This window comes from Dipodomys merriami, unplaced genomic scaffold, assembly GCF_024711535.1.
Source record: "Dipodomys merriami isolate MVZ:Mamm:240054 unplaced genomic scaffold, mDipMer1.0.p SCAF_8, whole genome shotgun sequence".
Classification (NCBI taxonomy): Eukaryota; Metazoa; Chordata; class Mammalia; order Rodentia; family Heteromyidae; genus Dipodomys; species Dipodomys merriami.
The window spans coordinates 50,054,620-50,079,104 of record NW_027206401.1 but is presented as its reverse complement, the minus strand read 5'-3'; the positions used below and the strand labels follow the sequence as shown (position 1 = coordinate 50,079,104).

At 38.8% G+C, this 24,485-nt stretch overlaps 1 protein-coding gene across 3 annotated transcripts in view; it reads left to right on the top strand.

Moving 5' to 3' along the window:
• Positions 1 to 24,282, top strand: part of Htr1e (5-hydroxytryptamine receptor 1E) — a 78,259-nt gene extending 53,977 nt beyond the window's left edge. For 2 of the 3 annotated variants that reach the window (XM_070010178.1, XM_070010179.1), the window contains one exon: positions 21,633 to 23,192. In XM_070010178.1, the coding sequence (XP_069866279.1) occupies positions 21,802 to 22,899 (1,098 nt within the window). In that variant the 5' untranslated portion in view covers positions 21,633 to 21,801 and the 3' untranslated portion in view covers positions 22,900 to 23,192. Of the gene's footprint in view, positions 1 to 21,632; positions 23,193 to 24,113 lie in introns of those variants that run through there. The other variant, XR_011369289.1, reaches the window with a different exon arrangement.
• The last annotated feature ends 203 nt before the right edge of the window (positions 24,283 to 24,485 follow it).

Sequence of the window (24,485 nt, the reverse complement as noted above, 5' to 3'; positions counted from 1 at the left end):
ATAACATTATTTAAGCCTCACAACTAACCTTCGATAGTATCTTCAACTTGCTAGTCTCAGAGAAGTCAAGCATCTTCACCAAAGACAAAAGCTAGTGAGAGAATGAGCCAAGATTTAGAACAAAGACTGTAAAGTCCATGTATCCAGCTTTGCTACTGAAGAATGTCCAACTCCTGGGGCTGGGAAGGTGGCTCAGTGGTAGAGCGCTTGCCTTGCATGCATGAGGCCCTAGGTTCGATTCCTCAGCACCACATAAGCAAAAAGAAAAAAGCCGGAAGTGGCGTTGTGGCTCAAGTGGTAGAGCACTAGCCTTGAGCTAAGAGCTGAGGGACAGCGACCAGGCCCAGAGTTCAGGCCCCACGACCGGACCCAAAAAAAAAAGAATGTCCAACTCCTATCAGATATACCTACTAGATCTCAAATGTTTAATTCCTTTTTTTCCTAGAATATAAAGCTTTTTACTTAACTTTGATTTCTTCTTTGAATAATATCTCTGGGATCTTAGACTATTAGACTCTTAGACCTGCCACATTCCCTGGGGAAAACCGTGGGAAAGAGAAGGAGGGGTGACATTGTCCAAAAGAAAAAAAGTACTCATTACCTGACTTATGGAATGGTAACCCCCCTGTACAACACCTTAGTAATAACCATCAAATTATATTTTAAAAATCTGCCAGTCCCTTGGGAATAAAAGCCAGAAGAGACTTAGCCTATCCCCAAATATCATTATTCTCCAGGTCCATAACAGAAGCAAGTAATAGATCCATTCAGTTTGCGTGTAGGCATCAAACATTCTGTATCTTGCCAGAAGCCAGAGGTTCACATCTGTAATCCTAGCTACTTAGGAAGCTGAGATCTCAGGATCATGGCTCAAAGGCAGCTCAGGCAGGAAAGCCCATGAGACTCCTATCTCCAGTTGTCTCTGTTTCTAATTACAGATCACATTTTCCCGGGTCTACCTCCTCCTTTCTTTCACCCTAGTTATGGAACTATCCAAATAACTTGCTCTTTACCTCAAGGCTCTCTACAGAACATGCCCCTATTCTACATCTTTGCTGATGCTTGAGAAATGAAGAAAAAAATGAAAGGCACTTCTTTAGCACACTCTTTTCTATACTAGATTGAGTCTCTGAGATAACGAAATGTGTGCAGGAGGTTGGTTCGAGTGTATTCTCAGGAGATACACCTGCAAAGAGGTGAGGGGGATGGGGACACCTGGGGTAAATGGGCCCTGAAAAGAGTTAAAGAGCCCCCACCACAGGATGTATCACACCAGCTCAGGCTATGGACCAGAGTTCACCTGTGCTCAACTGGTTTTCTTTTCCACACATAAGATTTGAAGGTTCTGGAATCTGACAGTGCAGAATTTCACAGTCCTAGACCATTAGGGAAACTGAATGGGATGGAGAAAGATTATAAAATAAGAAAATTCTAAACATAATAGAATGAAACTCTGTAATTTAAGTGAAAGCCAGGGAAATCTATGTGGCAATAGATGCATCTTACAAATACATTACCACATAATTTACCTACATTCCATTACAAAGCATTTTCACATCCTAAATCATCCAATATGAAATCTATGTGATCTGATTTTAAAAAGATGAGAGAGAACCACTCTCAACCCATGTAAAAGTATTACTTAAAGGACTCAGAATGCATCTTTATGATGTAAAAGAAATGATGTGAATTCATCTGTTTTCTTAAGTAAGTTTGATTTGATTATCTTAAAACTATTCATAGAAATTCATTTCATTCATTTCATTTTTATAAGCTTGAGCATTACAGTTCACAACACCGAGAACTATTTTTGAAACTTAATAATTAACTCAATTATATCAACTGAATTTAACGAATCAGAAAAAGAAAACCTTCATTAAAAACAAAAACAATTCTTTAAAAATTATTTAAGGGCTGATAAGTTAGAAACATACATATCACTATTGCCAGAATCTTCTGGCCAAACTTAAAAGATTCTTTCAGGAAAAAAAATACTTCAATTTCTAGGCTAAGGAGGATTTAGAGACAGTAAGACCTTAAGGAAAATGAAAAGTTCTTGATTACAGATGTTAAGTCAAACTCATCAGTCATATTATCTATTTGGAAAGCAATTACTTGCCTTTGTCTTAATAGACTGTATGATAAGCACATAAGTAATGCTTTAAGGTTAATCTGATCAAACAATAACTCAACCAACACTAAATCTGGGAGGGAGTGTTTCTATAAAATAAGGAGGTTGTGTGTGTGTGTGTGTGTGTGTGTGTGTGTGTGTGTGTGTGTGTGTGTGTGTGTGTGTGTGTGTGTGTGTTGGTATGGGGCTTCTACTCAGGGCCTGGGTGTTGTCCATTACCTTTTTCACTCAAGGCTAGTCACTCTACTTGAGCCACAGATCTGCTTCTGGCTTTCTGGTAGTTGACTGGAGATAAGTGTCTGATTTGAGATAAGTGTCTTGTGGACTTTTCTTCCACAGCTGGCAATCAAAATAAGTACCCAACTTAAAAGGTATCATTTATTATCTGAGATATATCTCATTTTTATAGTGTCCTAGAAACCACTACAAAATCCACTTTCAAGCTTGTTTCTAAAGGAGTCAATATTGAACAACTTCCTTTTGAACAACATATAATTTTGTAGAAGGTAAGGCTTATCATCTGTTTTATGTATACCATATTCCCAACAACTGGAATACTACATAGCTTAATGCAAATATCTAATAAATATTGTTGAATACACAAATGAAGGCAAAATTAGTCAGTACAAGATGAGAGTGAGAACAAGAAGTTTCCCTGGACATTCAACGAACGATGCACTTTGAGCAGGAATCTGGTAGCTCCTGTCTATAATCCTAACTAATCAGGAGACTGAGATCTAAGGATCACACTTCAAAGTTAACCTGGGCAGGAAATTTCATAAGATTCTTATCTTCAATTAACTACCCAACACTCAGAAAGGGAGCCGTGGGCCCAGTCGTAAAGCCCTAGCCTTGAGCAAAAAAAAGCTCAGGAATAGCATTCAGGCCCTGAATTCAAGCCCCAGGATTGAGAAAAAAAAATTTAACCAACTGAAAAACAATAACAAATAAAACTCACAATCATAGCTAACACTTAAATAGCACATTTTCACATACCAAGGTCTATTTGCATGCTTTACATCTGCTAACTCATTTACTCCTCACGAAAGTGACAGATTTTCAAGTAGGGCTTGGGCATCTGTTTTACCAAAGTTGCTTTAATAAACTCAATTACACTCAAGGCAAAAAATTGGACATTTTTCCCAGTCAAGCAGGGGATGACCATACTGACTTTTCCACCAGTGGTTAGCCAGTAAAGCTGGAACAGAGAGAATTGAGGCCTGAGTGGGTCAGACTTGAAAATGTGGTGGTCCGTTACAAACAGGCTTTATCATGTGGACTTCACTCTCACCTGGCCCAGAGTGAGTCTCAGACATTCCCCAAGCTCACCAGTCTCTTACAAGCCTTAGCAATGGATGAAAAATGTCTCACAAAACATTCCTGTTCTCTCTTGGGAAGTGAAACAGATGTCCCCTTGCCTCTATGGGAAAGCACAGGGAAGAAAACTCTGCTCAAATAGCTTGAACAACCAGTGAGAAACTGAGGACCAGATAGACTCATTAGTTTTCACAAAGTCAGAGAACTGACAAGCAGCAAAGACAGCCCTTGAGACCAGGGCGGTGATGGCACTTCCCAAGATGCTGCAAACCTTCCACTCAGACAAGTTGGAAAGGCACACATTCAAAATCAAAATCCTTATATACTCCTATGTAAATAGTTCCATGTACTAATCATATTCTTCTTTCGCCTATAATTTCTTGTCACATGCTCTGAAAATGTTGACTCTATTGCTTTTTAAACCATGCTAAATGACGAAGTGAGCAAAAAAAATTAAAGATTATTTTAGCTTATCTCATATTAGGATGTTTAATATTTGATTTGGTTTAAATTTGATATAGTCCTGTTGTTCCATGGTTACTCATTATTTTCAATGAAAGGTGGATACAATCTTGGTTCCATATCACCAGTTGTACCATAAGCACAGTTTTACTTTGGTGACAGTCAGACTTAGGAGCAGGTGCTATATTATTTTCTGATTTGCATTTTCAGTGTTTCTTCAATAGATACCCCAATATAAAATGGCTTGTTAGTTTACATTAAACACAGCCATAGAATTGCTGGTCCATGTAGTATTTACGTATGGTTTATACAGGCTCACATTTCAAATTATGAATAAACTTCACTGTACAGTAGGACCAAAAAGAGTCTAATAAGTCTAATGTAAGTAGGGGAGGTCTTTCTTGAAATTCACTTAGGGGAGAAGATATAATTGATTAGTTGAATCATTCATGGTAGTCACAAAAATCCTTTTAAGAATTTTACTGTGTGAATTAAGACTTAGGTAGATCATGGCCTCTGGTCTCTTGGACTATTTTCCTACCAATAAATCACCAATTACAATTCTAAGAAGAGGATGGACACTTGATTACAGTAGAATTTGAAGTGTGGGTGGGATGTAAATTAAGAACACATACGAGGCCCACAGATTCTGGACACTGTTATTGTTTTTGTAGTAATACTGTCATGCTTCTTATTCACATAAAAAACAGTTAAATATTGAGTAACTTCTATGTCTGATAAAACTATGAGGGAAAAATCATTTTAAATTTGGATATACCAGTAATTGAGATAATTATATTTATCTCTTTTTCTTCTACTACCTACAGACAGATTTCATGGGTGCCCCTTAAAATGTTCCTTGGGTTGTATTTTTTGGCATTTGATTATTTGTTCAGTAGCTAATTGTAAATGTATACCATTTCTTTCTCTTAATTTTCTTTTGGTGCCAAAACTAGAGCTTGAACTCAGGACCTTGTGCTCTTGCTTGGCTTTTTCCTGCTCAAGGCTGGTGCTCTACCATTTGAGCCACACCTGTGTCCTCAGATAGATATAATTCCAAGTGTAAGCTGCTGGCACTCAGCTTTGTACTTTTAAAAAAATGGAGGGAGGGAAAAGCTGGGTACTCAGGAGGCTGAGATCTGAGGATAGCAGTTAAAGCCACCCCTGGCAGCAAAGTACCTGAGATTCTTATCTCCAATTAACCACCAGAAAACCAGAAGTGACACTGTAGCTCAAAGTGGTAGAGTGCTAGCCTTCAGATGAAGAGCTCAGGGACAGCGTCCAGACCCAGAGTTCAAGCCTCCATAACCCACAAAAAGGGTGGGGAGGGGGAATGAAATCTGTCCTCAATGGTCCTCTTAAAAAAGAGTCAAATTATCTTCCTTGGTCACTTGCTTTAGTTTTGTTTTCCACTATGATGGGTTGATTTTATAGTTGTATCCATTATTGGATTTGTACAGTTTCAGAATAATTTCATTGCCCATAAAATGAAGCCAGAGTCTTAGTAATATCTTCATAATCATCAAAGAATTGCATTTCAACTGCTTAAAAATGTTTCAAATCAAAAGTATTTTTCTATTTCTTACTGAATAAATCTGTCTATCTCGCTAAGCAACTAGCTTTTAAAATAATCAATTTATGAAACTCAAAAAAAGCCATATCCTGAATTGTAGCAATGGTAGTTATTTAAAAATACATACACTTCTACAGTTATTTGACTTAATGATTCAACCCTTCCCTTGATCAATCTTCCTGATTAGATTTAAAGTTATATTAACTGCTATTCACATTTATTTTAAGAGGCACCGTAGAAGAGTTCTCAAATATGGCCTTTTAACACAATTCATCCTTCTTATCTGCAGTAAGAAATTCCATTTAGACATTCCTGCAAAGTAATTGAATGTTAGTTACTGTGATTTTTGCTTCAATGGCTTTCATTTTTAAGATAAAGCCTCTTTTCCTCAACATGTATATGAGAAACACTCACCACCCAGAGCTGAAAGAATGGATTCAGAAGTGGGTGGTGGCAGCTCACATCTATAATTCTAGCTACTCAGGAGGCTGAGATCTGAGGATGGCAGTTTGAAGTCAGACCAGGCAGAAAAGTCCATAAGACTCTTATCTTGGATAAACTACCAAAGAGCCAGAAGTAGAGCTGTAGGTCAAGTGGTAGCCTTAAACAAAAAGAAGCTGAGGCCATGAGTTCAAGCCTCAGGATGGACTCAGAGACAAGAAGTACAACAGGTGGTGCTGCTGTGGTGGGCAGGCATGCCCATGTAAGAAGTTGCAATAAACAATCTACTTCCTAATACAGACTTTTTCCCACTCCTTAGTGATACGGGGTACACAATCCTCCCAGACATTGCCCATTCCATTATTAAATGTATGCACCTTTTGGGGTTGCTTGAATTTTAGAAGAGAGTCTTGTCTCTGCCCCCTCCTTTGTTCTCTGTGTGCTTTCTGGCACAAACTCAATTTATTACAATTCACTCTTGCCCCCTGCTAGTAGCCCTGCTATTTCTGATGTCCTATTTGCCTACTCTATATGGAGAACTTCCAAGTGCATGGACTTTACAATCAGATGCTTTTTCTTGGGAATTGGCCACCATTGACTTTATTTTACATGACTGGGCATGCATATTCAGCCTTGACAGGCTGCATCATCACACTTCAGAAACATAGCAGTGGCTTCAGAAAATATATAAAATATTGCATGGTCTTCCAAGGTGGAATGTCATATAATTCTCCTTTCCATTCAAATATAAACAGTAAAAAAAGGATCTGTTGATGGATTTGAACTGATCAATCCATATTAGGGCTAAGCAATCTCCCTTAAAACCAAAACTCTCTGACCTGCATAGAGGTAATCATCAGGCCTTGGGCCTCAGTACTGTTTCCTAACCAGTGCAGGAGTGAGCTATCAACAATAGAAAAATGGAGATGCTAATTTTAAGTACTTGATTACAATTCTTCATTGTCTAAAATAACCCTAAGTACCATAACAAAAAAACCCTAAATTAGGCCAGTGTCTTAACACAAGAGCAGCTTATTTCTTGCTGAGCTAAGGACCTTGTTGGGGAACCCATGATTGGGGGCTTGTTTTCTTTTGTTTTGCTTTGGTGTGTGTGTGTGTGTGTGTGTGTGTGTGTGTGTGTGTGTGTGTGTGTGTGTGTGTGTGTGTGTGTGTCTTGGTCGGTCAGTTGTGGGGCTTGAACTCTGGGCCTGGGTGCTGAACTTGCACTCTTCAGCTCAAGGCAAGCGCTCCACCCCTTGAGTCACAGCGCCACTTCTAGTTTTCTAGTGGTTTATTGCAGATAAGAGTCTCACAGAGTTTCCTGCCTGGGTTGGCTTTGAACTGTGATCCTCAGATCTCAGCCTCCTGAGTAGCTAGGATTATAGGCGTGAGCCACCAGCGCCCAGCTGGGAGCTTGTTTTTTTAATTCACTGAGCTCTGCTCTGAGGTACATCCCCTGATGTACTGTGAGCCCGTCAAGGACAGGATCATGGTCATCCTTTAGCCCCAGTAGTGACTGTCCAATCACAAGGTGTCTACTCAGGCTTGGAGAATTGAATAAAATTGTATGCTGTTTTTATAAGTGCTATAAGATATCTCAACAACTTTTAAAGCCTTTAGAAATCCATGTGTTGTCAGGTCAGGTCAGGATCGAAGGCACATAATGTTCTTGTCTATGTAGTATTAGAACAGTTTAGACAAGTCTCATAAATGCTCATAAATTAAATGTAATCAAATCTTTTCTTCTCTATACATTTCTTTTTGTGTAATCTCCTACTTTGTGCAATAGACATGAGATTTTTCTGTCCATAACCTTCACCTCAGAAAGTTGCCATTATCCACGGGCCACGCCTGCCCAGTCCACCGCCCACCACGGGTGGGCCAGGCCCGAGCCTCTGGTACCTCAGCTTGTGTCAAGCTTGTTATCATGTACACTCTGTACAAAGAATTTTATTTTTCTCTTCTTCGGTCATTGGTGGTTTTGTTGTGTTTTCTTTAAAAAAAAAAAAAAATGTTCTTTCACCGCAGGCCCTGGGGTGGAGACTTTGCCCACTGGTCTGGAGGTCAGGAGGTGGGTGCTTAAGACTAGGGGGAGGGGCAACCTGGACATGGCAGCGACCTTCTCTTCCTTTTGTGAATTTGTTTTTCTTCCTAATTGTGCAACCAAGGAAATATTTATTTTTCACACGAGGAGATGTAGTGTGTAGACACAACAGATTTAAGTTACTTGTGCAGCCCCCAAGGGGCTGGTGCCATCCGATCTCCTCCTGTGTGGTTCCCCACCACCCACAAAAAAGAGGGAGCATGCAGGGATGAGCTGCCCCCCTCCCCCACTCGCCTACCCCAGGGGGCCGACTTAACCTTGGCTGACCTTGACACTGGAGTGCAGGGCTGGGCCCTCTCCCTGAACCTCCCCAGGAATGGTCTGCAGGAGTGCAGGTACGTGCTGGCCCATCTTCCTTCCCGAAGCCTCTGTTTCCATTGAAAATGAAATGCTTTAGAAATGTTGAGGAGGGGTTACTTCTTTTTTTCTTCTTCTTCTTCTTTTTCTTCCTTCCCTTCCCTTCCTCGCAAAGAAGAAAAACATGAATTTTAGGGTTGTTTGTGCATCTAGACTCTGTCACCCGTATGTAACTTGTTTTGAATAGAAGTGTTCCATTGTGGTGTCTTGCTATAAATATTTGTTCATATTTTTGTGAATTCAATACTATGTACCATTGTATTATAGTAACTTTTATAAAGCAATCCATAAATAAAAATAAATAAATTAAAAAAGAAGGGGCTGGGATGGTGGCTCAGTGGTAGAGTGCTTGCCTTGCATGCCTGAAGCCCTAGGTTCGATTCCTCAGCACCACATAAGCAAAAAGAAAAAAGCCGGAAGTGGCGCTGTGGCTCAAGTGGTAGAGCACTAGCCTTGAGCTGAAGAGCTGAAGGACAGTGCCCAGGCCCAGAGTTCAGGCCCCAAGACCGGACTCAAAAAAAAAAAAAAAAAGAAAGAAAGAAAGAAAGAAAGTTGCCATTATCTATTCTATCAGTTCTAAACATCTAGAAAAAAATCTTATAAAATTGATAGATGGGCACCAGTAGCTCATGCCTGTAATCCTAGCTATTCATGAGGCTGAGATATGAGGTTACAATTTGAAGCCAGCCCAAGCAGGAAAGTCTGTGTGACTCTTATTTCCAGTTAATGACAAAAAGCTGGTAGTGGAGCTGTGGCACAAATAGTAGAGTGCTAGCCTTGAGCACAAAGGCTCAGAGACAGTGCTCAGGCCCAGAGTTCAAGCCCAAAGAATGAAAAAAAAATCTTAACACTTACAAAATCAAAGGTGGCATTCTTCATATTTATAAAATAAACTCTAGTCATGTTTATTCTTTCTAGTATCCTGAAGGAGGTTATTTATTAGTTATGCTGGCTAAGGAACAAAAAAAACCTTATAGAATTATCTTGACACACTTCTCATATCTTTGGGATAAAAGTATCATGAAGGGTCACAATTCTACCAATTTTTCACATGGTTTGAGTTCAGAAGCATAGCAACTAGAAGAATTTGTTTTTCTCTAGGAACAGTTGAATTGAAAGTAGATTGAATGATCATTGTGTTCAAGATCTTTGCTGCCATTTTGAATTAATTTTCTTTAATTCTAGGAAAATGAAAAAAACAGCTTTTAAGATACCAATTGGGTCTGGTTACTAGTAACTGATTTCTAGCTACTATCTCATGAGTTATAATTACTAGTCATAAATCTCCTCCAGTGTCACCATCTCTGAATCCTCAACCCAGCACTCTACCAGCCACAGATAGGAGCTGGAGTTTATCTGAGGTGAGCTATTTGCTATTCCAATTCAACTTGAAATATTTTACTTGTAGTCATTTAAGAAGAAAAAAACAGCTATAATCCTATAATATTTACAGAAATCTAAGTGTCTTTCAAAGTCTGATTAGTGCTGCTAATCCCTATAGACTATTTCAACCATTTTCTGGAAAAAGAGTGAAATCTAATTAACTGTATTCTAGAAGAGACATGGCTTAACTGCTGAGAGATTCACCAAGGATAAGAAGCAACATAATAAAGTCCTCTTGGCCCCTTGAATAACCATTGAGAAAGGAAAAGATGGAAAAATTGACAAAGTAAATATTATAAACAATCAAAATATGGCAGTACAAAAGGAAAAGCAAAGCACATTTGCCAGTCAAATGCAAAGTAAACAAATGTAGAGTACATTCTTCCCTGGTCCCTTCCCAGATCATAATAAATATCACCCATCACTTCACAGCAATTCCCAGGCCCATCCCAAAGGCAACCCTAGAAAGTTCAACATCACAGTAAAAGCACCCAGTGACACCTAAGATGCAGCTCCATTATTCCCAGCCTTTTCTTTTGAGAATGCCTCTCCATTTTTAAATTATTATTATAAGTCAGAAACAAAGGCTTTCTAGATTATGCACAGCTCTTTAAAAAGTTCCCACAGTTGCTGGAAAGTCAAATGAACTGATTTCATCCAATCTTGTGGGACACAGCCTTGGAGAAAGTCAGAAGAGGAGAAAGACCTGATGTAGAAACCCTGTAGGAAGCCTTAGCTCCACAGGCAGCTTAGATGCTCATCCCCAGATCAATCACAAAGGCACACTGCACTACAGAGTCAAAGGGAAATGTTTGCAAAGCACAGAAAGGAGCCCTAGATCTTCTGTGTGGATGAATCCACACACTTCAGCAGTTTTATTAATCTGAGTCAAAAAAAGTCATTTCATTTTTTAAGTATGCTAATACAACTTCAAGCAGCAGCTAGCTTAAATGACAAGTACTTCATGAAATTCATTTTTATTATTTTTCATCTGAAAAGTAAATAACACTCCTACAGGTGTCCATCATATTAAAAGGCTTTGTTTGCCCGCAACAGCGATTCTTTATTGATAAAAACAACCTTATCTACATTTTCAAGAAAGATCATTTCCCCCATTAGCTTTCAAAGAGATGTTGTCCACCAGTCCATACAGGACAAAGGAATACTCTGATGAAAAAGCTGGCAGCAGGGAGTTAACTCAAAGAGTTCTCAATGCCCAAAGCTAGAACACTCTGAGCTATTAAGTAGTAACCTAGGATTGGGTTACAATCTAAAGAATAATATAAATAGCCATGGGTTCATACTCATACAAATAAATTTAAATAGACAACAACAGCACATCTAGAAAAGTATTTTTCCCCAAACGAGAAGCTATTGCATCTAGTACTAAATCATAAATGCAGACATAACAAATATCAAATATAGGTAAATGATTGAATTCATGTAATGGAGGAGAAAGAATATATCTTCTTACAGAGGAATTCCAAAAAGCACATATGTATATTCCCCCTTCCAGGAAGCATGGCTAATTCCTCAGCCTTGAAGGTAAACTAGATTTTGTAACTCACTTCTGAAACATAGTGCAAGGGCCAGGGGCCACTGACTCATGTTTGTAATACTAGCTACTCAGGAGGATGAAATCTGTGGATCTCAATTCGAAGCCACCCTGAGAAAATCACAGAGACTGCAATTAATGAGCAAATTGTTTCAAGTGAACCTCAAGTGGATAGAAATGGTAGAGCCTTAAGTAAAAAGCCAAGAGAGAGCACCCAAGCCAGGAGTTCAAGCCTTAGTATTGGGGGGAAAAAAAAGCACAAGAACCGAAAAATACAACATCTTACAGTGGAGGATCCCGGTAAGTTCCTTTTAACCAAATAAGAAAGACATATAACCTCCAAGAAAATTTTTGTAAGAATCCATAACCTAGATGTAATCATAGGAAAAGCAACAAATATAACCAATATCAGCACCAGTGGCTCAAGCCTGTACTCCTCAGATCTCAGAAAACTGAAATCTGAGGATCATGGTTCAAAGCTGGCCAGGGCAGGAAACTCTGTGAGACTCTTATCTCCAATAAACTACTCAAAAAAGCAGGAAGTGGTGCTGTGGCTCAAGTGGTAGAGCGCTCACCTTGAGCTGAAGATCAGGGACAGCTCCCAGGCCCAGAGTTCGAACACACCCCCCTCATAACCCTGCCTTCATCCTAGAGGATAATTGGACAGGGCTCCTCAATACTGTCAAGCTCGTAAGAAAAAAAATATGTTAGAAAGATTAGAAAATATCACAGACTGGAGGAAATTGGGAGGGATGACCAAATACCATAAGGTATCCTAGATCTGAACAGAAAGTAGACATGAATAGAAAAATTAAATCCAAATAAGGTCTGAAATAAGCGAACTATCGTTCACTAGTAGTGAATGAACCATCACTTTGTTTTGTTTTGTTTTGTCATGAGGCTTGAACTCTGGGACTGGGCTCTGTCCAATCTGGGCCTGCACTCTGTCCCTGAGTTTCTTTTGCTCAAGGCTAGCTTAACTGTAAGTGTAAAGTAGTAACAAAATAAAAATTTTCGTTAAAAACTAAACTATCACTGAGCATGAGTGGCTCATGCCTGTAATCCTAACTACTCAAGAGGCTAAGAGGATCATGGTTCAAAGCCAGGCCAAGCAGGAACATCTATGAGACTGCTATTGCCAGTTAACCAGAAAAAGCCAGAACTAGAGGTATAGCTCAGGTAATAGAGTGCCAGCCTTGAGTAACAAAGCAAAGGGACAGCACAGAGGACCTGAGTAAAGCCTCTGTATCTATCTATCTATCTATCTATCTATCTATCTATCTATCTATCTATCTACCTATCCACACATATATACTTAAATATGTAATAAATGATAGTTTATCTCATTGCATGCTTCTGCATTGAGTATGGGAGAAAAATGTAGCTAATGAATGACCAAATCCAACACAGACAGTTAAAGAAGGCTTGAGAAAACTACATCAATCTATAGTCAGAGGGCAGAGTAATAATAACAAACTGTAGACCGAAAGAAAAAGCAATGCTTTACACCAGATGCTGGTGGCTCACACCTGTAATCCTAGCTACTCAGGAGGCTGAGATCTGAAGATCACGGTTCAAAGCCATCCAAGGCAGGAAAGTACGTGAGACTCTTATCTCCAATTAACCACAAGAAAACCAGAACTGGCGCTGTGGTTTAAATGGTAGAGCTCTTACCTTGATCTGAAGAGATCAGGAACAGCGCCCAAGCCCCAAGTTCAAGCCCCGACAAAAAAAGAAAGAAAGAAAGAAGAAAAGAAAAGAAAAAACAATGTTTTGTCCTCACTGAACAAACTAAGTTGTGTGGCTGTCTAAGAAGCAAAATTTCTTCTGAGAGAGAGAGAGAGAGAGAGAGAGAGAGAGAATGTTCTGGTCATTTAGCAGCAGAAACACAATTTGTCTATAAATTATTAGGATATTGTAATAACATCTGTATTTACTGTCATCTGGAAAGCAATTAATCCATTTTATCAACAAATAGTTTCCCTTCTTGATATGCAGTCCTCTATATTACTTTATTTGCCCTCTTAGGCTATCCTTGGCTTTTAACACAAAGATTTTCAGTTCCTACCTGAACACAGCTGTATGTTTCTATGAAATATGAGTAGTACAAGAACACATTGTACAAGTAATTTTCTCCATTTCTATAAAATGTATATGTAAAACCAATCTATGTTTCCTCAACCATTTAGTTTGTCCTACTCATTGAATGAGTGCTTACCACATTTCTTTAATTAAAGTTCCCAAACCCACTCTAAGTGTTCACTAAGTAACTGTAGGAAGTAGCCAGACAAGTGCATAATATTTGGGCAGTATATATTAGGTTTACATTTTGATTCATCACTTTTGCAGAACTCTTTTTTTTTTTTTTGTCGGTTGTGGGGCTTGAACTCTGGGCCTGGGCGCTGTCCTTCAGCTCTTCAGCTCAAGGCGAGCGCTCTACCACTTGAGCTACAGCGCCACTTCCAATTTGCAGAACTCTTTTTTTTTTTTTTTGATTCTTTTTTTTTTTTTTTGATTCATCACTTTTACAGCTTAAGAATAAATTTTAAGGAGAGAGATGAAACATTAAAAGATAAAAATCCAAGTAGACACCCTTAGTTCAATGTCAAGATAACAAGTCCACTAATGCATCAAACACATTCAGTAAATAGTACATTGAAAGAAATTATTCCTCCTTCTGCGGTTGGGACACGTGTAAGCACTTTGACAAATGCTGCCTTATCTAATTTTCTTAATACTTAATAAATACTTAATACTTAATAAATGAGCAGAGACTATAAAGAATCAAACAAACTTTTAAGAATGGTAAATCCAGGCTTGGAAGGTGGCTCAGTGGTAGAGTGCTTGACTTGCATGCATGAGGCCCTGGGTTTGATTCCTCAGCACCACATAAGCAGAAAAAGCCAGAAGTGGTGCTGTGGCTCAAATGGTAGAGTGCTAGCCTTGAGCTGAAGAGCTGAGGGACAGCGCCCAGGCTCAGAGTTCAGTCCCCACAACCAACAACAACAACAACAACAAAAAAGAATGGCAAATCCAACAACTGAAATTAGAGAGCTCAGTGTATGTACTCAATAGCAAATACTGGAAAGGATTTATGAATTAGAAGATAGATTACAAGTTGTCCTATCTAGCAACATAAAACATAAAGTATGCAACCTAATAACACAAAAGCCTACAGATAAATAGAAACAAATATGAACAATTGGTGATTTGTGGGAATGTAACAAAAGAGCTAAATGTTCATGCCATTGAGTGCCACAGAAGAGAGGGAGAACAAAGCTTTAAAAAAAATTCAAAGACATAATAGCAAATGATTTGGGAAAAAGACATAAAAATAGATTCAAAAACTAAGCAAATCACAAATATAATATCCAAAGAAATCCACACCAAGACACAGCAAAACTATGAAAATTAAAAGTAAACTAAATCACACAGCAGTAAAAAAGAAATGACACCATGTTTGTAAGGAAAGAAGTCTTCCTTTACAAGAAGATTTTGTATACTTCTCATCAGAAACCACAATGAAGCAGCACAGTTTTTCAAGTGTTGAAAGAAAAGGGCCATCAGACCAGGATGCTAGGAAAACATCTTGCAAGAATTTAATTAAGACATAATCTGAGAAACAGAAAACTAAGAAAAATTTACCACCAATTCTACTCTAGGAAACTAGCTAAGAGAACTCTGTTAATACAAGTAAATGTTAAAGGAGGAAATCTTGGACTATTAGGAAAGAAGATAGAACAATAAGAAGAAGAAATATGAGTAAATAAAAGATACTCTCCTCATATTTTTAGTACTATGTTTCATTGTTGAAGCAAAATTATGATATGTGATTCTCAATGGATGAAGAAAGATACTTGGGACTACTTTATTATAAATAGAAGATGGGGCTGGGAAGGTGGCTCAGTGGTAGAGCATTTGCCTTGCAAGCATGAGGCCCTGGGTTCGATTCCTCAGCACCACACAAGCAAAAAGAAAAAATCCAGAAGTGGCACTGTGATTCAAATGGTAGAACACTAGCCTTGAGCTTTAGAGATGAGGGACAGCGCCCAGGCCCAGAGTTCAGGCCCCACGACCGGACCCCAAAAAATAAAAACTAAAAATAAATAAATAAATAGAAGATAAAATGGAGTTAGGTAAGTTTTCTATAGTTCATTTGATCTGGAAAATAGTAATAGACAAGGAGAATTTATGAATATGTAATATAATACCAGACCAACCACTGAAAAAAAATCTCTACAAAGAAACAAATGGACACCGGTCGTGGGGCCTGAACTCTGGGCCTGGGCACTGTCCCTCAGCTCTTCAGCTCAAGGCTAGCGCTCTACAACTTGAGCCACAGTACCGCTTCCAGCTTTTTTCTTTTTTTTGCTTATGTGGTGCTGAGGAATCGAACCCAGGGCCTGGTGCTGAGGAATCGAACCCAGGGCCTCGAGCATGCAAGGCAAGCGCTCTACCACTGAGCCACCTTCCCAACCCAAGTCCATGAGATTTTATATACAATTTACTACCAAAAAGCTGGAAGTGCAGCTGTGGCTCAAGTGATAGAGTGTTAGCCTTGAGCAAAAAGGCTCAAAGAGAATACCCAGGCCCTGAATTCAAGCCCCAAGACCTGCAAAAAAGAAAAGAAAAAGAAAAAAAGAAATAAACTCAATTACACTATATAGACAAGTTAAAACTACTTCTTAAATTTTTTTTTCCAAACCAGGTACCTGTGGCTCATGCTTGTAATCCTAGCTACTGAGGAGGCTAAAATCTGATGGTCACAGTTTAAAATCAGCCTCAGCAGGAAAGTTCACAAGACTGTTATGTCCAATTAACCACCAAACACCAGAAGTAGAGCTGTCTCTAGAAGTGGTAGAGTGCCAGCCTTCAGTGAAAAAGCTCAGGAACAGTGCTCAGGCACTGAGTTCAAGTCCCAGGACTAGCACATACACTCAAATTCAAGTAATCACAGGAAAGTAAAAAGAAATGGCAACAAAGATAAATTAAATTATATTAAACATTTAAACTTTGTTACATTTGCCTAATTTATATTAAACAATACTTTATACTGAACATGTAAATGCCTAAACATAACAATAAAAGGCAGAAATTGGTAGGCTGAATGACAAAAACCCAACTACATGTAATCTAGAAGAACTCCAAATGCAATTGTATAAGAAGGTTGAAAATAAAAGATGGGAAAATATGTACTGTGAAGAAATTATCAAAATTATCAGCTCAAATTAATATCAGGTTAAGTGAACTTCAAAATAAAATTACCAGAGATATTGACATCCCATAATGACAAAAGGGTCAGCTCAGCAGTAACCTTCACTGTGCATATATAAAACCAAAATATGTGGAGTATGAGTAGGCTGGTCAACTTGAACACTGTTACTCACAAGCAATGGGGGTCCCCAACCCCCATCTTTCTGGTAGGACTAGCATGTCACTAACACAGGCCCTTTTGGTATATTAAAGATTTTCTAACACAAAATAGGTTTAAATTTTAATCAAATTTGTAGGCTTTCTAATCTAATTTTGCAGAATTGTCTTCTTTTTTATTTTATTAATAAGTTTTTTATTGTGAAAATACCATACAGAGGGGTTACAATTACATGAGTAAGGTAATGAGTGAGTACATTTCTTATCAAGCATTGTTGCCTCCTCCTTTGTTTTTCCCTTACCATCCCTGCCTTCCCGTCTCCACGACTACCACACACACACACACACCCATTGCCAAAGTTGTAAAGTTCGTTTTCGACAGAGCATCTTGTACATTTCATTTTTGCAATGGGTCCTCCTGTATCCCTATTTAAACAATTTGTGTTTTTCCCTTCCCCTCCCCTTCTTTAATTGTCACCTTCCTCTCTGCTCTTAGCAGGAGTGAGGGACTAGAGTGGAGTTAAAACACTTGTAAAGTTTTTGTATCCTACTGTCCTTTCTCCCAGTGCAAAATATTCCTTTCTTTGGAGTTAACTTTTTTTATAATAAAAAAGTATATATTAGTGATTTCCATCACTAATATATGTGTTTGTTCACATATATCTTTGTAGATAGATAGATAGACAGATAAGATAGATAGACAGATGATAGATAGATAGATAGATAGATAGATAGATAGATAGATAGATAGATAGATAGATAGATAGATAGATAGATATACTTGGGAATATTCACAGCAAATACTGCTAGACAGAAGCAAGGGAATATAATGCACTAAGCAATTTGGGTTACAATGATTCTTACTTGTTTGCAATTTTAATGAAAAAAGTCCAAATGTGATCTTATATTGCATTGCTATTTTCCATGTCATAATTAAACTTACATATCCCCAAGTCGTTCCTAAATTGACTCCAGTATGGACGAATCTATTTAGCTTTGATTATTGCAGTTAATTTTCCATTCTATTTGACTAATACAACTTTAGTGTACTTATATTAGCATTTGGATCATTGGTACAGAACACATTTTGGGCTGTGTGTTAATATGGTCCCTCCCCCACCACTTTGTGAAAAGCTAAAGAGATGAAAGAGATTTCCAGGAGCTATTTAACCAGCGCTGTTCTAATTAGAAATCATACTATCTACTTAAGCATTGGTAGTGGTTATAAAACCATGTGCTATTTTCTTAAAAGGGTAAAATGAACCCAAGACAATCAATGTTGAATCGTTTCCTGGGTATGACCATTATCGTCAACTTCCTTAATGTCCTCCTCCCCCCAAATGACCTAAATTGCTTATGAATTCTGTTTACCCGGTGCCGGGGCCTCACTGATTCTCACCGGCCTCCTTTTTTACTGCTTTTTCTCTTTCTCTGTTACATTTTACTTGCTCCAGAAATGTTCTCTGTCCTAATAGCAAAGTTATTAAGTGTCATAACAAATAATAGTGTAAAAAGACAACTATAAACTGTTATGAAAGACAATCTCTTATCTGAAAAACCAACTAACACCTTGGTTCCATATCCTTCTCCAAACAACTACATTTTTACACCTTTACCATAAACTGAAATTTCTAGTTTTCTGTCCTTTAGCAAAAGCCTTGTTGTCTGTGTTCTTACCGTCTCTATTTCCTCTATGCATGTGCTTTCCTAAAACCACTCTGTTCATTCAGCCTTTTATCCCCATGGCTTCACCAAACTGCTCTTGTGAAGGTCACAGACCTCATCATATCATCCAGCCCAGCACTCAAGTCTCCATCAATGTAGACTTTCATCGTAAGGTCTCAAAATAAAATGATTTCTCATGATTGTTATCCATCTTGATAGCTGTTCTCTGTTTCACTGCTTCCTTTTTACCTCTCAAACCTTTAAAAAGTAAAGAGTACTAGCACCCAAATCTTTGAACTTTTCCAACTGTATTCATTCCCCAGCAAGGTCTTCTAGGCCTAATCTACCTATCTGTCCAAAAGAATATGTTATATATACTATTATGGAGAGAACATCAAAATTTACTGTTGTGGGAAAAGAGGATGAAAAAGGATTTATGCAGGAGTTCAGGGTGAATTGAAACACATGAATACAAAATGTAACCTATTTTGATAGGCTTGGAAACAAAATAAATCAGAAAGTCGTATAAAAGGGCTGTGAATGGACCACTACACACACCAACCTGTAATGTTTTTAAATGTAATTTAACCCAAAGTAATTACTACTCACCAGAAATGTGTAGCTTATGGATCAATAAAAAATAGTTATAAGCCAGGCACCGTGGCTCATACATGTAATCCTACCTACTCAGGAGGCTGAGATCTGAGGATCATAGTTCAAATCCAGCCCAAGCAGAAAAGTCCAAGAGACTCTTATCTCTAGTTAACAACCAAAAAAGGCAGAAGTGGAGCTATTTAACAAGCACTGTTCTAATTAGAAATCATACTATCTACTTAAGAGTTTGTAGTGGTTATAAAACCACTGGTAGAGCAAAACAGCTTAAGGACACCCCAGGATCCTGCGTGCACGTGTGCACGCGCGCCCGCGCACACACACACACACACACACACACACACACACACACACACACACACACACACACACACACAAAGTTACAAAACAAGGAATAAAATCACAATCCCAAAGAAGAGACTATTAAGAGGTGAGGGGATTCAGTAAAGAGCAACCTTGCAAAGTTCTATTGAATTATTTCTTATGGTTCAGCTCTTTGCAGTAACTATGATTCTTAATTGCCTGTGCTGTAAATTGAAATCCCTAACATTTTCTATGCCTTGTCTATGTTTCTTTCTATATTCTCAGTCTTAAAATTAGAACAACAACAAAAAATCCTAAACCTTCTTATTGAGCACTGCTTTACCGTGCAAACCTCAAGAACACAAGTAAAATATAACCAACGATTAATTCATGACCAAAAAATAACAAGTCACTTCATTTTATTAATGATAGAGAGGACACATGGAGAGAGAAACACTTGGGACCCAGAAAGAAATGTAGAGAGGTGAATCCAAACAGCTAGTACATGACTCAGCTGCAGTTTGAAGTTAGATCTGACTTATCCCAAAGTCAGCCCAACCTCTTCCAATTTTACAGACTGTCTTAGATCTTAAAATATTTATGAAAGGATGGACACCAGCATGGCAAAAAACATCCTATCTACAACACAGAGGGGACTGTAGAGCAAACCTCATGGCAGCACTAGAGAAACCCATGACATCTGGAAGTAGTAATCTAGAAACACCATAAAAGACAGTGGAAGAGACAGGAAGGAAGAGCATTCTTTAAGTGCAGAATGATACAAACTGTAGCCAAACAATGGTCCTATTTGTGGTCTTTAGTGAGATCATTGTTATTTTCTTTCACATTCTCCATCTGGATATAAATGATGCCATTTCCCTCTCTTCTTGGTTGCTGAACAAGAGAGCTAAATTCAGGGATGGATGTCTCCCTAGGCTAGTGATTTTTATGCCTAAATCTATCCAAAGGATCCCACTCATTCACTCCCTGTTAAAGGGTATCTGAAACACATCCTCTGCTAAAATTATTGTGTCTGCTAAACATGATATACATCAATTTATTTCCCTTCTAAAAACTGCCAAAATACCCATTTTTCTTTCTCATATTTTCATTAGTCTCTTTTGGACCTAATCCCATGGCACCAGATAATTGGATCAGCTTCTATCCAGCAGTTATTAGCTGTGAATATTTGGATTCTGATTGTTTAGTTCTCATAGATAGGCATCTATATTTGACTTTTTCTTTAAAATGTCACTGACTTACTTGATAATTATAATAAATTACAATGTTACTGATTTATGTATTTGTTGTGCTAAAAAAAAAAAAAGCCCAGTCATGGACTGAACATTTTAACAGAGAAATAGACACGTGTGAGAGATAGACACATTTATACACGCATATACAGAACACATGCTAACCTCAACTAAATACACATTTAATTTTTTAATCATCTATGTGCCTTATTATAATTGTTTGAACATATTAGTTGTGCATATTAATGAGGTTCAATGTGATATTTCCACACATGTCTACAGTACACACTGATTATATTCAACCACCTTACTAGTCCCTTCTTCATACTACTCTCATAGTTCATTTACTATAGTACTCTGAGAACAATTTTCCACAAGCACTAAGAAATATTATATACTTTCTTTTCTCCAAAGAAATGATCAGTTGGATATGTAAAATATCAATATACAAAATCCCATATTGATACTAGTACACCTTTGGAGTGGAATTTTTCAATAAATGTTTAAAATCTGATTTGGTGTCCATAATAAACAGGTTTTTTTTAATCTCATGGTCTCGCAACTTTTAAAGTCTTTTAAAATGTGCATATGAGCCAGGTACTGGTGGCTCACACCTGTAACCCCAGCTAGTCAGGAGGCTGAGATTTAAAGATCAAAGCCAGCAGGGCAAAAAAGTCCTGTGAGACTCTTGTCTCCAGTTAACCATTCAAAAGCCAGAAGCAGCACTGTGGCTCAAGTGCTAGAGCCCTAGCTTTGAGCACAGAGGTTCAGGGACAGCACCCAGGCCCTGAGTTCAAGCCCCACACTGACAAAAAATGTGTGCATATATCTTTTCAATTATACCTTTCCAAAGTAAATAAATCAAAAATAATAATATACATAAGAAACTAATTGAAGCAGCAAAATAGACTTAAAATTCGGTGATGTATCAGAAGTAGTTTGGTAACTTAAAAGTATTGTGAAGATGACCTCAAATTACAGAGAGGAAGAAGAAAAGTATGTCTAAATTGTGTGGCATTTTATGAGTATCAAATATTATCATATTTTCCAGGGGAAAATTCTAGCCTTTTTTTAGTTAATTAATCAGTGGCTTAAATGTTTTCCAGGAACTCTCCATTCAGAAGAAATGCAGCAACAATTTCCTTTACCCCCCAGAAATGGAACACAGGAGGCAGTAAAGCTAAAACAATAATAGAGACACTGGAGGCTACATCATTTCCGACTGAAGAAAAAGAACTAGTTGCTTCTCATCGTGTCGATCAGAACTGGGGAAACATGAACCTCACTAACTGTACTGCAGAAGCCGGTGTGGCGGTGAGACCTAAGACTGTCACGGAGAAGATGCTCATTTGCATGACTCTGGTGATCATCACCACCCTGACCATGTTGCTGAACACGGCAGTCATCTTGGCCATCTGCACCACCAAGAAGCTCCACCAGCCCGCCAACTACCTGATCTGTTCGCTGGCTGTGACAGACCTGCTGGTGGCCGTGCTCGTCATGCCCCTGAGCATCATGTACATTGTCATGGAGAGCTGGAAGCTTGGATACTTCATCTGTGAGGTGTGGCTGAGTGTGGACATGACCTGCTGTACCTGCTCCATCCTCCATCTGTGTGTGATTGCCCTGGACAGGTACTGGGCCATCACCAATGCTATTGAGTATGCCAGGAAGAGGACAGCCAAGAGAGCTGGACTGATGATCCTCACTGTCTGGACCATCTCTATCTTCATCTCCATGCCCCCTCTGTTCTGGAGGAGCCATCGCCAACTCAGCCCACCCCCCAGCCAGTGCACCATCCAGCATGACCATGTGATCTACACCATCTATTCCACACTTGGGGCGTTCTATATCCCCTTGACTTTGATCCTGATTCTCTATTACCGCATTTACCATGCAGCCAAGAGCCTTTACCAAAAGAGGGGCTCAAGCCGGCATTTAAGCAACAGAAGCACGGACAGCCAGAATTCTTTTGCAAGTTGCAAACTCACACAGACTTTCTGTGTGTCTGACTTCTCAACCTCAGACCCTACCACAGAATTTGAAAAGATCCACACCTCTATCAGGATCCCTCCCTTTGACAATGATCTAGATTACCCTGGAGAACGACAACAGATCTCTAGCACCAGGGAACGCAAGGCAGCCCGCATCCTGGGACTGATTTTGGGTGCATTCATTTTGTCTTGGCTGCCATTTTTCATCAAAGAATTGATTGTAGGTCTGAGCATTTATACTGTATCCTCTGAAGTAGCTGATTTTTTGACGTGGCTGGGTTATGTGAATTCTCTGATCAACCCTCTGCTGTACACAAGTTTTAATGAAGATTTTAAACTGGCTTTTAAAAAACTCATTCGGTGCCGAGAGCATACATAGATTGTCAAAAGCCAAAAGGCATGACATTTATTCTGCAGAGCCTCCTGTGTGGACAGGGTAAGGGGTATAGCTTATTAATTCTTGAACATACTTGGTTCAGGAGAGTTTGTAAGTATGTGTGGTCTTGTGAATTTGTTTTATGCTTTTTTGTTTGAGTCTTGTTATTTGGTGTGCTGTTTTCTACCTCTGGTCTTATCTGTGGTACATAATTTCAAATAAACATAATCTTCCGAAAGCAGTAATTACATAGAAATTATAAAGTGAAATAGCAAATACTCTTAATAGTGTTTCCCCTAGAGATTTTAGTGAACCCTACAATTAAAGAAGGTGTTGCAAAAATCTTTATTTGCAGAATTTCTTGTTGTTTATACATCAAACATCCAATAGCATTAAATCTGAAGTTGTGACTCAAGGTACACCCAAATTTCTGTGGGAAGTACATGACTGCATTAAAAAAAAAAAAAGAGGGCTGGGAAGGTGGCTCAGTGGTAGAGCGCTTGCCTTGCATGCCCGAGGCCCTGGGTTTGATTCCTCAGCACCACATAAGCAAAAAGAAAAACGCCAGAAGTGGCGCTGTGGCTGAAGTGGTAGAGCACTAGCCTTGAGCTGAAGAGCTGAGGGACAGCGCCCAGGCCCAGAGTTCAGGCCCCACGACCAGACCAAAAACAAAAACAAAAACAAAAAGAAAGTGGCACGCAGTCACTCTGCTTGTACACCCAAGCTAAGTCATTTTCTATAGCACTGTAACTACATAGCCTACTTTTTCCAGGCACAAATCATACAGCTGGCATGTTTTTTTAAAAGTTCCTGATTAAATAAGCTTCCTTGTTCTCTAAAAAAAAGAACCCACAATGCATGGACTGGCACTTCCTTAGTCTTCCACTATGAATATGAAACAAACAAACAAGAACCAGCTAAATCTACTTATGTCAGTATGCTGCTAACCAACACATCGGGCCTCCTCCCATTCCAAAAAAAAGTATTTGCCCTAAGCCTCCCATGCACTCTCTCCTCTAACAGGATTCATGTTAAGAAGATATGTTCAATCTGGGGGGGGGGGGAGGAGATTTTTTTAAGAAGGTTAGAGAGGTACAGTGATGAAAGGCAAAATTTTGTTGAAGAATGTTACCCATGAAAATGACCAGCTGTGTCCTTGGATAGAAATAAAAACTTGAAAAAAAAAGAAATAAAAACTTGAAAATCTATGTTTACAGCAAAGGCCACCCATCAGGAAATGAATATGAAATTTTATCTCCCGGAATCCCCGTGGCTTCCACACCAGACTGCATCCAAGAGGCCACAGAGAATGGCCTAAGTCAGCCTCCTCTGACCTGGAGTAACCACTGTAGTTGGATGGATGAGCTTACCACCACCAAGTCAAGATGATGGAAGAAGGACTGGAAGGGTGAATTCTTGTGTTCCCCTCAGTAAGTGACTGTTAAAAGCCACTGCCATTCGTCTCTCATGTAGAGCCCCTCCTCTTCACTCCCATTGGTTTCCCTTCTCACCTTTTTAAATCTATCCCCTCCGACTTTTTCTGTAACCTCGCTCCTTTCCTCCCACTTCCACCTCATTTCTCCTCACTC